The following is a 15,689-nucleotide window of genomic DNA, read 5'->3' as shown; positions in this document are numbered from 1 at the left end:
AAGTTTATCATAAAGCTGAAAGTATTACAGTCATAAGATATAATCCTAAATGGTTGATGTGATATTTTTGTTTAACCTATGAAATAAAGCAGAAAGTGTACAGTTCAATCACATCTTGATCACTGTGCATTGCTATATTTTTTTAAATGATCACTTTAAGTTGTGAGTTACATGATAAGTCAAAGCAGATCCTATTACATTACGCAGAAAACATGACAGGAAGAAAAACTTGTAACTGCAGCTAAAAGAAACTGATGGACACAGACCTCCACTGATAATATTCAACCCCCCAAACCAAAATGAAGTCTCCCTTATACAGCCTGAATCAAAACATTTGCATTCAATTACGTGAAGCTGAGACAAATCTCATGTAAATACTAGTCAACATGTAACATCCGGTTATCGTCAGTGGTTTGCAACACAAACAGGTGGCAGTGTTCTTAAAGACGACAACAACAACAGTACTTTGATTTGACCCTGAGTGAAACAGGTGACTGTTACTAGGGTGAACTTAGATTATCCATTACATCCCATGTCCTGTAATAAAACACAAAACTCTACATATGGTGAACCACAGACTGGATATGGTGTGAACCACAGACTGTACATGGTGTGAACCACAGACAGTACATGGTGTGAACCACAGACTCTACATGGTGTGAACCACAGACAGTAAATGGTGTGAACCACAGACTGTACATGGTGTGAACCACAGACTCTACATGGTGTGAACCACAGACAGTACATGGTGTGAACCACAGACTCTACATGGTGTGCATCACAGAGTCTACATGGTGTGAACCACAGACTGTACATTGTTTAACCACAGACAGTAAATGGTGTGAACCACAGACGGTACATGGTGTGAACCAGCCACAGACAGTACATGGTGAGAACCACAGACAGTAAATGGTGTGAGCCACAGACAGTACATGGTGTGAAACAAACAGACAGTACATGGTGTGAGCCACAGACAGTACATGGTGTAAACCACAGACAGCACATGGTGTGAACCACAGACAGTACATGGTGTGAACCACAGACAGTACCAGACAGTACATGGTGTGAACCACAGACGGTACATGGTGTGAACCAGCCACAGACAGTACATGGTGAGAACCACAGACAGTAAATGGTGTGAGCCACAGACAGTAAATGGTGTGAAACAAACAGACAGTACATGGTGTGAACCACAGACAGTACATGGTGTGAGCCACAGACAGTACATGGTGTGAGCCACAGACAGTACATGGTGTAAACCACAGACAGTACATGGTGTGAGCCACAGACAGTACATGGTGTGAAACAAACAGACAGTACATGGTGTGAGCCACAGACAGTACATGGTGTGAGCCACAGACAGTACATGGTGTAAACCACAGACAGTACATGGTGTGAGCCACAGACAGTACATGGTGTGAGCCACAGACAGTACATGGTGTGAGCCACAGACAGTACATGGTGTGAACCACAGACAGTACATGGTGTAAACCACAGACAGTACATGGTGTGAACCACAGACTACATGGTGTGAGTCAGAGAACCGCTGTGTGTCTCCTCCTGAGAGGATCTAACCTGTCTGAGCAGAGTCCATCGGGCTTTGGCCACATCAGCGACACCGCAGCTCTCGGTGCTGGAGGAGCGGGAGTCAGCGGAGCACCTGTCCCCGTTTACCTCCGTCCTCCGGGTGGAAGCCGGCTCCTTCTCCTCCGCAGCACCGGTACAGTCCCTCTCCATCGTATGTGTCCACTTATACACGGGAATCGAGTCAGTGGCTGCACAGCTGCCACAGTTATCGGTGACAACAGGCAGAAACAAGGCTTCAGCAGCGCAGGAATCACCGCAGATAAACGTGTGTGATTGTTTTGTTGACCTGTTACCTCCACGATGATCACAGAGTCACGCTACTTCCGTACACTTCAGGCCTTCAAGGCATAGCAATGGATTGTCGAGTGGCGCAGGATTACGCTGGTGTATAATTACACATACTTACGTATTGCGTTTATTCATTTATGTAATTTACGAGATAATAGAGGGATGTGAGTGGCTGTGTTGGCCTGTTGCTATTTTATATTTCTAATTGAATTATTTGCTTGAATCTGCCTCTTTTCATCAAGATTTGAAATGTTGTGCTCTCATTTAAATTGCTTTGTTTGGTCTATGAAAGAAATAAACGTGTACGATAAAAAAAAAACAACTACTGTGTATTTGATTCATGTATTTACTTTAATTGAAGAATAACGTAAGCAGGGAGTTTCTGCAGACTGTACAGTTAGACTCACATGTCTGATCATCATGTCTGAGCTCGACTGCTTCAGTCGGGCGCTGCCCGCTACGTCACCAGCAGCTGCTCCATGTGTTGGATGTTCTCCCTCGTTAACTTCGACTGACGAACAAAGTCGCGTAAACAACGTTAAAACAGAAACAACCGGTGGGAATGTAGCGACTGCGCGTTTCGTGGATCGTAGTCGCCGTCGTGAATTCCACCGGTGTCAGTTCGCCACTTAAACCCACGTAAACAAACCACCTGTTTAGCTAGCTGGGCTAACTGTTAGCGGAGGGATGGCAGCCGTGTCTTCTCTGTTCGGTTGTTCGGCTCGTCTCGCTGCTCGCGTTCGACCTGTTTGTAAACAGATGACGTGTCTGTCCTCGCAGCGATGTCTCGCGCGGGTAAGAGGGTTACAGACGCCGTGTTTCCTCACCTGAGGGCCGGTGTGACATTACCTCCTGATAAACTATCACCCTGACGGCGTTAGATCATCCATTATTCAAACAACAGGTGTAAGGAGCCGGGATGACAGATGTAGATAAGACACACGAGCCTGTTTCCCTCTGGATGTGGTTCACTCACCACAGGAACAAACACCTGTGCATTTCAATCCTTGCCAGTTTATACAATTTTACTTAAAACAACATGTTACTGTGTCATCATTGAGATGGTAATTTAGATTTTATATCACATTAAATAAACTGTACTTTGAGAAAGGAGCTCTGTCACTCTTTATTGGAGGGATTAAATAAAACCTGACACACTAGTTAACTGACTTGTTTAAAAGTTTTACAGTTCTCTTATCTAGTGTTTCACTGTCTTGCTTCATCCTCTGTGACAGGAGACAATAACCTTTATTGACACAGTGATGCCCCTCACTGTTGGAAGTTTCAAAAAGTCCTTCCTTAATTTATAAGGCTTTTTTATTTCAGGAAAAGTCAACCTCACCTGCTGATCATCTCAGCTCTGGACTTGAGACGTACAAGGACCTGCAGAAATATTTCAACAAGAGACTGAGGGCGACGTACCGCAGGATCTCCAACACGTCTGATCACTCAGTGGTAAGAACTGCTTTCGGTTTGAACTGTAATGATGATATATATGTTTATGTATTTTTGCATAGAAACTTGATGTAATGTCCCTTGTATTTAACAAAATTCAAATGACTTTCATTCAGAAATATTTAACTTGAGGTAAATTCCACATCGTATTTTATAGAATCCACTGTGATCTCTCTTTTCACAGGTGTGTGGCCATCATCATGTGTATTTCATTGAAGGCGATGGAATCTACAGGATGGACAAGAGGCAGAGTAAGCAGATATCATGAATGTAGCGAGACAATGTTAACGACTCTGTGGCTTTTTCTAACATCATCCTAATTCTGCTGCTGTTTGTAGGAGATCTGGAGCCGGAGCAGGTGTTAAATGTAGGACAAGTCTCTGGAGGAGAGGAGGAGACGAGATCTAAGAATGGAGGGAGGAAGCAGACGTTTCAGTGGGTCGTCCAGAGAGTACGTTTATCCCCACAGGAGAAGCATCTCGCTGCCACGTTAAAAGCTACTCATAGAGAGGAGCTAAGGTGAATCAAACACAACACAATTAAACCTACAAAACACAATTTACTATGCAGCACTGTTTTTTGTTTTTTTGCGTAAAAAAACAGATGTTTGTACTGTGAATTTCCAGGTGTGTGGTTGTAAAACTTGAAAAGGAAATGTCCACTTCTTTGGATCCTTCACACATCTTACTCACACTGAACAAAGTCCTCAGCTTTGGTATGTTTTAATAGCTGCACTTTAAAAAGCGATATTAGTGCACAGACAAAACAAAATAATATTTTCTGTGTCTGCATCGGTTAAGAGTGGGCCACAGATGAGGTCCTGTTCTTCACGACTCTTGAAGGCCTACGTTGCAGCAGAGTGTTTCGTCTGGACCTGAGCTCGGGGGGAAGCAGGATAACCTCCGTTTATGAGGAAACACGGCCTGAGTAAGTGTAAGTAATGTAATGTGAATCTTAGCCGTCTCTGCCCCAACACTGTCTGCAACTGAAACACTGCATCCCCCCAGTGTGTTTGTGGAGGTCGCCCTTTCCAGAGATCGACAGATACTGAGCATCAACTGCAACAGCAGGACCAGTTCAGAGGTGCTGCTGGTCGATACCACAACAAACAGCGCAGAGCCTCTCCTGGTTCAGCCTCGACAGATGGACCTCTTGTACCATACGGAGCACTGGAGAAGGACGCTGATCATACTGGCTAATACAGGACCTGGACAGGAATATCAGGTACGCTGTACAGTTGATATTTAAACACAAACTCTCTATCTTTTTGTGGGTGTTCCACACATTTATTGTTTATAGTCTATGTTCAGATCCAGGATAGTTTGGCTTCATTTCTGTATAGTGTGAGGAAGTGGAGACGCGTGTTGGTCTTTATTTACAGTCTATAGTTGTATATTGTATAATTTACCAAGTGAGAAGATATATTCTTTGCGCTCACCAGGTGGTACAAGCCCCGCTCTCCAACCCATCCATGGTGTCCTGGGTCTCACTGTTTGCCCCTTCATCTGGCAGTGCAGTCAAAGACATGGACGTGGTTGGAGACCACTGTGTGTTGACTGTAAGAACGCCGGCCAATGAGCTCGTCCTGATTGTGATCCCGCTGATTCACCCTGAGAAAGCCTACACTGTGCCGGTCAGTGTGTCAGAACACTCTTTGCATTTGCTTGTATTATATTTTGTCCTGTTACTGTATATCCATCTCTTATACTGTCATATTTCTACACTCGTTCCCCAGCTGCCCACCTGGGCTTGCGCCATTGAAACCAAAAGACCAGGCTTGGCAGACCAGTGCAAAGTGTTTGATTTCCTGATCTCATCTCCAGTCCGCCCACCGTCGCCCTACTGTCTGTACCCAGAGGATGGGCTCCTTTTATCAGTCACTGAGGATGGGTCCGTCCGAGAGAACAAGGACAATTATACCACCGCACGTTTAGAGGCCTGCAGCCAAGTGAGAACACTTGACATATAAGACACATGCACACACACAGTATCTGCAGGGAGGTGAGCATTTTGTATCAAGTCTCAAGTGTCCACCGATAAAGATCTTTTTGCAATTCCACTGAACTGTTAAGCAGCACATGCGTCTCATACACCTTCACACGTACACCTGACAGAAAGAGGCGAGTGATGGCATTTGCAAACTAGGGATCATTTAGTATCATGCAGACAGTCTCCTTCCTTTCCTCTGCAGGACGGTACCCTGGTGCCAGTCACACTCTTCCATGCAGTACCTGTGGAAGGTCTGAGACAGGCGCCACTGCTGGCTCATGTCTACGGAGCTTATGGCAGAGATCTGCACATGGACTTCTGCCCAGAGAAGAGGCTGCTGCTGGAGCAGGGCTGGGCTCTGGCCTACTGCCACATCAGGTAACCTAGCACCACTGCAGCAGCCTAAAACTTACTCAGCAGTTTATTTGCTGAGGAGAACATATCTAACTAAGTGTGGAAATTCAAACTTTGTTTTGAAAGTGAATCCATATTTACCTCCTCAGAGGGGGAGGAGAGAGAGGTCTGTCCTGGCAAAGACAAGCTCGTGAGGAGAGGAAGCTGAAAGGAGTGGAGGATCTTCAAGCCTGTCTCCAACACCTCTTCTCCTCAGGAGTCTCCTCACCTTCACTCACTGCCCTCACAGCCTGCAGTGCTGGGGCTGTGCCAGTGGGGGCGCTGTGCAACAGACACCCACATATGATGCGGGCCGTCACCCTGCAGGTAAAATGTTAAATCACTGCAGATTTGTGTGCATGTTGTGTTTTTATACCGTTAAGTGTTATTGTATGTGTTTTCACGATTCCTCACCAAATGACATGTCGGAAATGAATTTTCCTGTTTTCAGGCTCCTTTCCTGGATGTGTTGGGAACGATGGAGGATCCCAGCTTGCCTCTAACTTTGGAGGACAGAGAAGAATGGGGGGACCCGTTAGGGAACCCCAAACACAGACTCAGCATCACCTCCTACTGTCCCCTTCACAACATCACTCCTCAGGTAAGGGGAGGGGAGACTGAGAAGTTCAAAATGGGGCTGTAGTTTTTTGTGCCTGGCTTGAGAGAACACCAGTTAATGTCCTTAATTCAACCTGCTACCTTCTTTTTATCCATCTTCACCTAAAGTTACCCTACGATGTAAAGTGTCTTGTAAAACCAGAGAACAGACTATGCTGTAAACCCATTTTAAATTCCCATGGCCCACAGCTTGAATATGAATAGCACTGGGTCAATTAATGGTTTCCAGGCTTTCTCTGAAATCTGTCCAACATAAGATGAGAAGCTCTGCTTGTTTAGTGCTGTGTCTTACTGACAGATAGTTTCAACTGAAAATAGACATAAGCCTCTGTTGTTTAAGGAGACACTGAGGACCATTGCTTCAACTTGTTTATCGGTGTGTGTGTGTGTCTGTGTATGTGATAGTGCTATCCATCAATGCTGCTGACAGCCTACAGCAGTGATGCCAGGGTTCCTTTGGCAGGTGTCCTGAAATACACTGAGCAGCTAAGGAAAGTCATCCACACACACTTCACCACGGATCCAAAGTCAGGTACAAAAACACACACACACTAAAACTCTCACACATCAGCCATTTTCAGACTTGAACTCTGGAGAACGACTTTTGAAGAATAGAGCAGGAGATTCTCTGTCCAACACGTAGGAGGGAGGACGTGTTGTATAAATTCTGCTGCTGAGATCACGTTTTTTCATTTCCAACACCAGCGTTCGGCCTTTGTCACTAAATACTCTTGAATCTCATCATCTTGCCAAGATGACATCTTCGTCTCCGTCTTCTACTTGTATGACATCTCTTTTTCATCTTGAGATATTTGTATTCTTCCAGTTTCACGTCTGTCGCATGTTAGTCATCAACGCGTCCACTCGCTCGTGGTGAATCCTCCAGATTATCTGCTGTTCTATAACATGTGCTTTCTCAAACATTATTTGAAGTGTATGTGTGCACTCATGCATATTGTTGTACAAAGACATGTATATGTTTGAGTGCATCTTTCTGTTGATGATTTCCAGAATAGATTCCCACTCGTTCAACTTTCTTCTGGGTGTAATTTCTGCATCCCAGAGGTTTTGATAGTTTAGGGTCAACTCCCAGTAGTAGTGTCAGTGTGCACGTCTTGAGAGGCAGCAGCAGCAGCAGATGTGTAGCTGTCTGTCTGGGGGAAAGTGCTATCAGAGTTTTAAGTTCATGACCAAAGTATGGCATAGGTCACCTTGTAGTATAGCATGTGTGTCAGCTAATTGCTCTCATTTCCCTATAGACAGGCTCTCTCTCCCTCTCACTCATAATCTGCCTTCACCATATTGGTGGTACTCCGCTTTACACCCCTCTCTCTCTCTGCACACATTATCTCTCACTTTTCTGTTGTTCATACACACATACGCCAGCCAGCTTAAGTGGCTCTGTGTGTATGTGTGTGTATATATGTCTCCCTAATCTGTCTCTCTCTGTTCTCCGGAGTCTTTGATAAAGTGCTGATGGCATAGACACATGCAGGCGGGTGGGCAGGCCCATTAGCATGGTAAAGAGATAGTGTATCAGAGCGAGAGATTAGACGCCACAGACTGGGAGCTGTCAAGGTCAAGACCGCACTTGTGAAACAGCCAGTACCACAGAGACGGGGAGGAGGGATAATATGAGGGAGGCAAGAGAGGAGGGAGGGCAGTATCAGATGGGAGCAAGAATGAATGAAAGGAGAGTCAGGAATGAGAGAGGGAGATAAGATGTGGGGCAACAGACAGAGAGAGAAGGGCAGCAGAGAAGATAAATGTCCTGGAGGAAGTTTTAGAGATTAGAGATCTTTTCTTTGACCTCTTTCTCCTGATCTTCCTCGTTTCAGAATGTAAACCAGCACCAAACATTGTTCTGAATATCCAACCCGGAGCAAATCACCTCGGACCAGACGACTTTGATCTGATGCTGGAGGAGGTAATTCACTCTTGAAGGGAAATGTAGCCAAGCCAAGTCTATCAAGTCAAGGTTTTTACATTTTACAAGCTTCCATTTACATTTACAAACTAGAAGTAGTGTGCATACTTGTGTATACTACAGTCCCCCCTACGTAATCCTGCTAACTAACGAACACCAGTGAAAACAGGAGGTAATAAGGGAAACCTTTTTGATTTATTTTTTGACCTCTCTTTTCTCTCCAACACAGGAAGCTCTCAACCTAGCATTTCTATACAAAGAGCTGGGCCTCGACCCTCCACGACGCAAGAGGAAGAAATCGTGAGGATTTCGAGAACCATCAAGAAATCAACATGAATGAGTGGAAGAAAAGACAACAATGGTGACTGTATCCGTTACGGTCCTTTTAATTCTCTGACACACATCCTTTACAGAGGAGACACCAAAGAAACATCTTGATTTGACTGCTACTGTCAAACTGCAATAACTGAATACCAGTGCCCATTCATGTTAGCATTTATAAAGAATGTCAATGACTCCTAAGTAACAGGCCTTCTCTGAGACGTAGCACTGTTTGAGGTGGTTGGGATTAAACCGAGTTTGTGCGGAGAACTGAATCACCAAACCCTCCCCTGCTTCCGTCAGGATACGAGACTTCTGAAACACTTTGCCATCCCTGACACCGTTTGTGCTCATCAGCACCGTCAACTGGTCCGGTAGCTCACCAACAGACGAGAGGTCTGTGACGGCAGATTCTTTGCCAAAATTAAGGACCATGAGGAAAGCTTGGTTGAGCCCGTCGAGCTCTCTGAGGTAAGAGAAGACGTTGGCGTCAGCGTGGATGTAGCAGAACCACCCGCGGTGAAGCGGGAGCTCCGACTGACGCAGGGTGCTCAGGAAACGGTACTGAGACAGAACGGAGCGTCCATCTTTTTTCTGGACCTAGGTGAGAGAGAGTGGGGGGGGGGTCACATGATGTTAAAGTAAGAAACACAAGCAGGCTCTGACCAGATGTTCCTCCCCAGTAGAACAGAACTGAAAGATCTCCGTACCTCCACATTCACGCTCGTGTGATCAGGGTGAACAGGCAACCAGGTGATGTTGGTTCTGTTGTTAAAGCCTGCATTCATGTTACCACTCCACTGCATCGGCGATCGCTGAGGGTCCCGACTGGCGCTCTGCAGGGAACACACAATGTGCAGTTTGACTCTGGAAGAGCACAGACACTTTAACATGTAAGGTTGCCATTGGATACGCCAAGATAAAACTAGTGTGGTCAAAATGCAACAAACTGGAAATAAATCCTACCTTAATAAATGTTTGTCTATTTTCATTGTTTTCAGCAACAACAGATGTTACAGTGTCTAATGCATTGTCTTAAAATGCTTGTTTATAGTGAGAGTACTGACTGCGTTGTATTTGCCAGCAGGATCTTGTATCTGACTGTCCGTGACATTAATGTTCTCCATGCCGATCTCCTCGCCGTAGTAGGTGGTGGGTGTGCCTGGGAGGGTCAGCAGCAGCATGTTGATGACGCGAATGTAGGTCTGACCAGCGCTGGTGGCAATTCGAGGCTTGTCGTGGTTTCCAACCTGACAACAGTGGGGGTAAGAGAGGTACAAGAGGAAGGAACAGGTGAAGAAGTGAGGGATGGTTTAAAGATGCCAAAGAACAAATGGATAAATGGTGACTCACCACCCAGTTGGCCCAGAGTCCCTTGGGCATGTTGGTCATCCAGAGCTGGACCAGTTGTTGAACCCACAAGCCGCTGGTGTTGCGAGGCAGGTCCAGCAGGTAGAAGTTGAAGGGGAAATCACTTTCTTTAACCAGCGAGGTGCCGTAGTACATCATGGTCTTGTCCACCTCGTGGTAATCGTATGACTCTGTCACCATAACCCTGGAGGCAGCAGGAACTTATGAGTATAATAACATTTAAACTGATCTCCAGCAAAGCATGACAACACATCTGCTTAAACTTAGAGGCTTTAATTTAATAGATTTATTGACGACATACTATAATAAAAATCTAATGTTTGAGATAATCTGGCCTTTTCATTAATATTTGTATATTTTGATGTACGAGATACAGATTACAAGATTAGCACATATAGTAAATGTCAAATTAACCTTACTATCATTATACTCATAGGCAGTAGAGAAACAGTCACTGTATATTTCTCTTGTCTGCCGTTGAAACAGAAAACATGACCTGGCAACATACATAGTAGGTGAAGAGTTAAGAAACGGGTGTGACACAATACATCAGAAGAAACGAGCATTATGATGAGTCAGGAGACGTTTATGTTGTTGTTCTTATCGTGTGTAGTAGAGAAAGAAGAAGGTCAGAAATGATCAGTATTAATTATTACCTAAATATTACTGTGTTATTTACACACCTGTATCTGCCGGGCTCGCGGCTGTAAACGTCCATCTCTGCCCTCCAGTCCCTCAGGAGGTCGTGCAGCCCCAGCTGACTGGTGGTGTAGTCGTGGTGAAGGTCCCACTCTGAAGTCACAGACTCCTGGAGAGGAAACAACATGAAGAAATGTGAGGTCATGTGAATATTATTGGAATGTTATTGGATTTCTGTGGCTTCCAGTCAGGTTTTACATTTAGTTTCTGCAGAGAAGTAGTGTTTCATTCATAGTGGAGTTTCCTCCCTGAGATCATCAGCTCCAGTGCATTAGCAGAGCTCAATGGTATTTTCCTCAGGCCACTGGGAGTTCGTAAGAGGTTGAGCGTAAATGCATTTCTTTGTCCTTTCTTGGACCTGAACTCGGAGCAGCAACAGGCCAGGTAGTTGGAAAATAAGTGGAAACCGGATACAGAGATAGAAGAGGCCAAGTGGAAACAGACTTATGGGTTCAGTGATCGAGGAGTACGGTTATGTGCAAGAGTTTTATATATATATATACATAAAACTCTTGCACATAACCGTGTATATATATATATATATATAAATCAAAGGTGAAGTCAAGCTGCATCAAATTTTACACACTCAAAGAAATCAGTTCCCTTATTTATTTTGTTATTTTTTCATCAAGATCCTTGAATTAGTCCGTGGGAAATCATTTCAAATGTTGAAAACACATCAGAGGGTTAAAGATATTAAAAAACCTGTTCCTGGATCTGTCTCCTGATCCAGATCCACACCAGATTTAATGGCTTCTTCCCTGACGCATTAACAAATCCCTCCAAGTTTTGTGGTAATGTTTTTGTGTGATCTTGAGTGAAAACATAAGTTGCTTGTCGGATGTTATAATTTTCAGGAGCTGCTTCATTCTCAAAAGCCCAATGTGAGGGTAAAAATGATAACATGAGTGAATTGTGTGACTGTCAGTGAACTCAAACACAGGGACAACACACAAATTCCACAGGCCAGGAATCTATTCATGCACTTAACGACTGATGCAGCAGTGTTTACCACTGAGGTGACCTGCTGCCACGTGAGCGAACCATTTAGCAAACCGCTTGTAAAGTACAGTGTTGGGTTGGATTTAAAGCCTCAGACACTAAACCACTGAAGCAATAATGATAACAGAGAAAGTTGCTAAGTTATGAATATGGCTGAATCATTTCTAAGGCTGTGGTAAAATTCTCTATATCCCAATAAACACATAATGGACATGTGACTATATAAATTATATATATATATTGCAGAGTTGTTTAAATGCATGAGAGTCTCTGTGTCATGCCTGAGAACAACTTGTTTTGTTGAACCATCGCTGCAAAACACAGCTTTGTGTGTTTTATTGCTAAGTACTGTGGGATGCGGGTGCTGCAGCAGCGGGTTCACCTCTCAGTCAACTGTGAGCAGACGAGTCAGTCTCAGTGTTTCAGTGTTATTCTGCAGGAATAAGTAAATCCCAGTGACTCGCCAATCCACAGAAATATGCGTCTTTTCTACTAATCTTTCCTCTGGGAGAAATAACTTCATTCTCCCCGGAACAAAACCTCTCAGTCAGCTTAACTCTGAACGGGTCGTGAACTTCTTTGAATTCAGAGAATGGTATTTTCTCCAGCAGAGCGCCAGATGACCTTGTATGTAAGCCAGAGATGAGGATGAGTGATAACGTGGTGCACACTGCGAGCTCTCTCACTTAACAGTTTGTTCCGTCATGCAGCTTCAGTGGAGACGCCTCTGCCCACAGTGCTGCTTTTATCCCTCACACTGATAAGATCTGGACTCTGACATTTCACGTGTTATATAATTCAATAAAGTAAAATCATCATATAACTATGTAACTGAATGTCACAGCAGAGAGGGCTAATTAAGCTGAACCTTGACCCCCTGAGCTCGGAGAAAGCGGAGCTGTCAGGTGATGAGAGCAGTCGTTCGTTCACTACAAAAAAAAAGGAAGCCTAGGCACAGCTCAGCCTCACAAATGTGTTTTGGAGCAGAGTTACACCTGCTCTGCCATTCGAGATGGATCCATTTCAACTGGCAGATCAGAGAGACCATGTCGGGTCAATGTGAGGACAAAGAGCTGCTGGAACTGGGCCGGCAAACCTCGCTGCCTGTCTCAACCAGTGCACGTTAGAGACAAACAACAGTGATTGAACTAAACTGAAGAGACACACTCACAGGTGGTTTCTCTGGGTCCACCTGTGGCTCATCCCTCAAGTGCGCAGCCTCCAGGATGTGCTTCACTGCGTCCATCCGGAACCCGTCCACTCCTTTCCCCAACCAGAACTGAATAATATCCTGAGATAAAATAACAAATATAAAGCCATTAAAATACAACGTGTCCACAGTATAACTCAGACTCTTTCTCCTATCAGAAAAAAGCCTCGACACAATAAGTTACTGTGTAATTTGCTGTTTAGCATCAGTTAAAAACACCCAGGGGTTAACAGGGCGAGGGTTAATGTGTAATCAGTTACTTAACCAAACACAGATCACACCTGACGTGTAGTGATTGGTGCACAGTGGAGGAGACAAGTGACAGTGTGTGTCTGTGTGTGTGTGTTGTAATCTTACGATCATCTCCTGGCGGACATGTGGGTTTCTGAAGTTCAGGTCTGGTTGCTCCTTGAGGAACTGGTGCAGGTAACATTGTCCTCTGACCTCATCGTAAGTCCACGATGAATTCCCGAACACACTCACCTGAGAGAAACAGAAGGATTAAGAAATGTTGTCGTTCAGAAACTGCCCACATAAAAACCTTTTCTACTCTTCTACAAACTCGGCGGTCAGCAGATACAGACCCAGTTATTAGGCCTCGTTGTCTCGTTGCAGTCGGTCCAGATGTAATAATCCTCGTAGTGAGCATCTCTCGTCCGGCTCAAGTTAAACCAGCGGTGTTTGTCACTGGTGTGATTGGGAATGAAATCCATGATCAGCTTCAAACCTGGTGGAAGCAGAGAGAGAGAGAGAAGAGTCAAAGATATTCACTCTGTCCTGTAACGGTCCATCGCGACCACTTCCACCTCCACACCTCTGTTGTGCATTTCAGCCAGCAGCTCCTCAAAGTCCTGCATGGTTCCAAAGAGGGGGTCAATGGCTCGGAAATCTTCCACGTCATAGCCAAAGTCTTTCATGGGGGAGCGGTAGAAGGGACTGATCCAAACTGACTTGATGTTCAGGTACTCAAAGTGATCCAACTGTTCCTGAATTCCTGTCGGATCAGAGAAACCACAGTGATGATTAGGAGACTAAAAATACACACATACCTCAACTTCAGAGAAAACCTGCTTATACTCGACAGCAGAGTTAACATGTATATATTTAAAAACAGTTGGTGTGGCTGTATTTTATTTTAATTATAAGGTTGTTTTTTTTAATTATGCTTCTAACCATACTATTATTTAAACCTTTTGAAACCACCTTTTTCCTAATGAAGTCAAGGAACATCAATTCACTTTTGTTTGTCCTTTAATTTAATAATAAATTATTATTAATTTATTCAATGCTGCTTTGCAGGAAAGTGCCTTTATGAACAAATTAACTATTTAAAAAGATGGTATTCTGCTGGAGAAGGATAAACATTATCTTGATGTATTTGTCCCAGTTAAAACAAATCATGCGTTAAATAACTTTATCAACCACAAATAAAGTTAGTTGTAGGTCATAGTTTCTTTATAATAGATCATCTATTAAGTTTTGTACTTTGATAACAACAATAACAATAATAATCAAAGTAAAAGTAGCTTCCTGTACAATACTGTATTTAAGTACTGTACACTAATGATACATATGTAGATCTAAAGACACATTTCATACACAACATACTGATGAGTATTATTTGTTGGTTATAGTACTGAATCTGTAAAGTAACAAGTAACTGAAGCTTTTAAATTAAAGTAGTGGAACAAAGAGTAGAATATTTCCATTGAAACCATTGTTAACTATGAAGTAGCTTAAAATAGAATTTCTCAAACAAAATAAAAATATCTCAACATTTAAGTAAATGTACTTGCTCTTCATCAGAGGAAGAGTAAACAGTAATGTTTGAAATATAACCGATTACAAGTAGATTAGTTGTGATTTTAACACTTGCAATTATTGGGTCAGGGGCATTTTACCTTTGAGGTCTCCGACACCATCACCGTCCGAGTCCCTGAAGGAGCGGGGGTAGACCTGATACACCGGGGACACCTGCCACCAGCTCAGGCACCGTGGAGACAGAGCAATCACCGTGATGGTGAGAGCCACCAGGGTCAGGGTGCAGGCCACCATCAGCCAGAACAGGACCTCCCGGGGAACCCGGTACCGGGCCTGGGAGGAGTACAGCAGCAGCACCTCCTTGGGCATCCCGGCGTAGGGCTTCAGCTGCGTGTACTCCTCCACCACCGGGTCCAGCATCATCGAGGTGAAGTCCTGCTGCTTCTCCTCCGGGAGAGTGGAGCTGGTCTTGGTCCCTGAGCCGGACCCCACACCGTCCACATCCTGGAGGTCAGGGTTTCTGTTGTAGTTCACCAGCACCATACTGGTGCTCCGCTCCTTAGAACTCATCCTACTTTGATTTTATTTGAGAAAAAAAAAAACCTGTAAAGAATCTGTGTTGGTTTAGATCCACTTCAGCACAGACTGAGAGTCTCTGAGAGTCTCTGAGAGTGATCTGAGAGGGTCATAGTACACACACCTCTCTCTCTCTCACACACACACTCTCTCTCTCTCTCTCACACACACACACACACACACACACACACACACACACACACACACACACACACACACACACACACACACACACACAGATCAGTGCTGCCTGTGGAATGTGTGAAAGAGGAGAGCTGCATGGTCAGAGATTAACATTTTTTCAGGTCCAGAGCTGGAACCAGTGTTCAAGTCTTCTTCTTCTGATGGGTCACCATTCATAAAAAACTATATATTATCTGCAGTTATTGGCTTTGAAAAATAAACCTAATTTACATAATGTTACAAAATTAGCTCTCAATACTTTATAGGTTATTATAGTTTGGGGTTGCCAGGTTGTTGAAAATCCTCCTC

At 44.2% G+C, this 15,689-nt stretch overlaps 3 protein-coding genes across 6 annotated transcripts in view; 1 reads left to right on the top strand and 2 right to left on the bottom strand.

The window, feature by feature from the left end:
- The window catches only part of camkmt (calmodulin-lysine N-methyltransferase), a 91,617-nt gene extending 89,694 nt beyond the window's left edge, over window positions 1-1,923 (bottom strand). For both annotated transcript variants that reach the window (XM_069538663.1, XM_069538664.1), the window contains exon 1: window positions 1,576-1,923. In XM_069538663.1, the coding sequence (XP_069394764.1) occupies window positions 1,576-1,737 (162 nt within the window). In that variant the 5' untranslated portion in view covers window positions 1,738-1,923. The remainder of the gene's footprint in view (window positions 1-1,575) is intronic.
- Window positions 1,924-2,316: 393 nt separating this feature from the next.
- On the top strand, window positions 2,317-9,553 carry prepl (prolyl endopeptidase like). 3 transcript variants are annotated; one of them, XR_011246042.1, is made up of 16 exons: window positions 2,320-2,670; window positions 3,202-3,330; window positions 3,515-3,581; window positions 3,669-3,849; window positions 3,957-4,045; window positions 4,131-4,257; window positions 4,338-4,554; window positions 4,772-4,963; window positions 5,066-5,278; window positions 5,522-5,697; window positions 5,823-6,039; window positions 6,164-6,313; window positions 6,736-6,862; window positions 8,169-8,257; window positions 8,487-9,182; window positions 9,265-9,553. XR_011246042.1 is itself a non-coding variant. In XM_020097894.2 (15 exons), the coding sequence occupies exons 1-15, from the start codon at window positions 2,563-2,565 to the stop codon at window positions 8,559-8,561; spliced, it is 2,157 nt and encodes a 718-aa protein (XP_019953453.2). In that variant the 5' UTR covers window positions 2,317-2,562; the 3' UTR covers window positions 8,562-9,553. The 3 variants fall into 3 exon arrangements, 2 of the variants coding, with proteins under 2 accessions (XP_019953453.2, XP_019953468.2); XM_020097894.2 differs by having other exon boundaries at window positions 2,317-2,670; window positions 8,487-9,553; XM_020097909.2 differs by lacking the exon at window positions 2,320-2,670 and adding an exon at window positions 2,831-2,939 and having other exon boundaries at window positions 8,487-9,553.
- On the bottom strand, window positions 8,620-15,349 carry slc3a1 (solute carrier family 3 member 1). Its single transcript, XM_069538661.1, has 10 exons — window positions 14,762-15,349; window positions 13,675-13,854; window positions 13,445-13,587; window positions 13,218-13,343; window positions 12,822-12,941; window positions 10,633-10,757; window positions 9,932-10,133; window positions 9,646-9,828; window positions 9,289-9,414; window positions 8,620-9,178 (listed from the first exon to the last, which is right to left on the bottom strand). The coding sequence occupies exons 1-10, from the start codon at window positions 15,189-15,191 to the stop codon at window positions 8,747-8,749; spliced, it is 2,067 nt and encodes a 688-aa protein (XP_069394762.1). The 5' UTR covers window positions 15,192-15,349; the 3' UTR covers window positions 8,620-8,746.
- Between the last annotated feature and the right edge of the window lie 340 nt (window positions 15,350-15,689).

Source organism: Paralichthys olivaceus, chromosome 14 (assembly GCF_024713975.1).
Source record: "Paralichthys olivaceus isolate ysfri-2021 chromosome 14, ASM2471397v2, whole genome shotgun sequence".
Taxonomy (NCBI): Eukaryota; Metazoa; Chordata; class Actinopteri; order Pleuronectiformes; family Paralichthyidae; genus Paralichthys; species Paralichthys olivaceus.
This window is presented reverse-complemented; position numbering and strand designations above follow the sequence as displayed.